At 42.8% G+C, this 404-nt stretch overlaps 1 protein-coding gene across 1 annotated transcript in view; it reads right to left on the bottom strand.

Moving 5' to 3' along the window:
* The window catches only part of EMH_0062360 (uncharacterized protein), a gene marked incomplete at both ends in the record, with an annotated part of 2,678 nt that overhangs the window by 1,236 nt on the left and 1,038 nt on the right, over nucleotides 1-404 (bottom strand). Inside the window, one exon of the mRNA XM_013498024.1 lies at nucleotides 3-333. Within this exon, the coding sequence (XP_013353478.1) occupies nucleotides 3-333 (331 nt within the window). The remainder of the gene's footprint in view (nucleotides 1-2; nucleotides 334-404) is intronic.

Here is a 404-nt window from a genome sequence, read left to right as displayed (position 1 = left end):
TGAAAAAATGGCGGGAGTAAGCTGCTGCTGCTGCTGCTGCTGCTGCTGCTGCTGCTGCTGCTGCTGCTGCGGCTGCTGTTGGTGTTGTTGGTGTTGTTGTTGCTGCTGTTGTTGTTGTTGTTGTTGTTGTTGCTGTTGTTGTTGTTCTTGTTTTTGTTCTTGTTCTCTTTGCTGCTGCTGGTAATGTTGCTGCTGCTATGCTGCTGCTGGTGCTGTTGGTGCTGCTGGTTCAGCTTGTGTTTTGTTGCTGTTGCTGCTGCTGCTTCTGCTGCTGCTGCTGATGATGATGATGATGATGCTGCTGCTGCTGTTGCTCTATTCTTTCGTTTATACCTACATATTATATATGTATAATTCGTACATGCTATGTATATTTATATATATAAATATATAAATATATATAT

The sequence above is a fragment of the Eimeria mitis genome, genomic scaffold, assembly GCF_000499745.2.
Source record: "Eimeria mitis Houghton genomic scaffold, Emh_scaff3118, whole genome shotgun sequence".
NCBI classification, from domain to species: Eukaryota; Apicomplexa; class Conoidasida; order Eucoccidiorida; family Eimeriidae; genus Eimeria; species Eimeria mitis.
The sequence above is the reverse complement of the archived record's forward strand: the minus strand, read 5'-3'. Positions and strand labels throughout refer to the sequence as shown.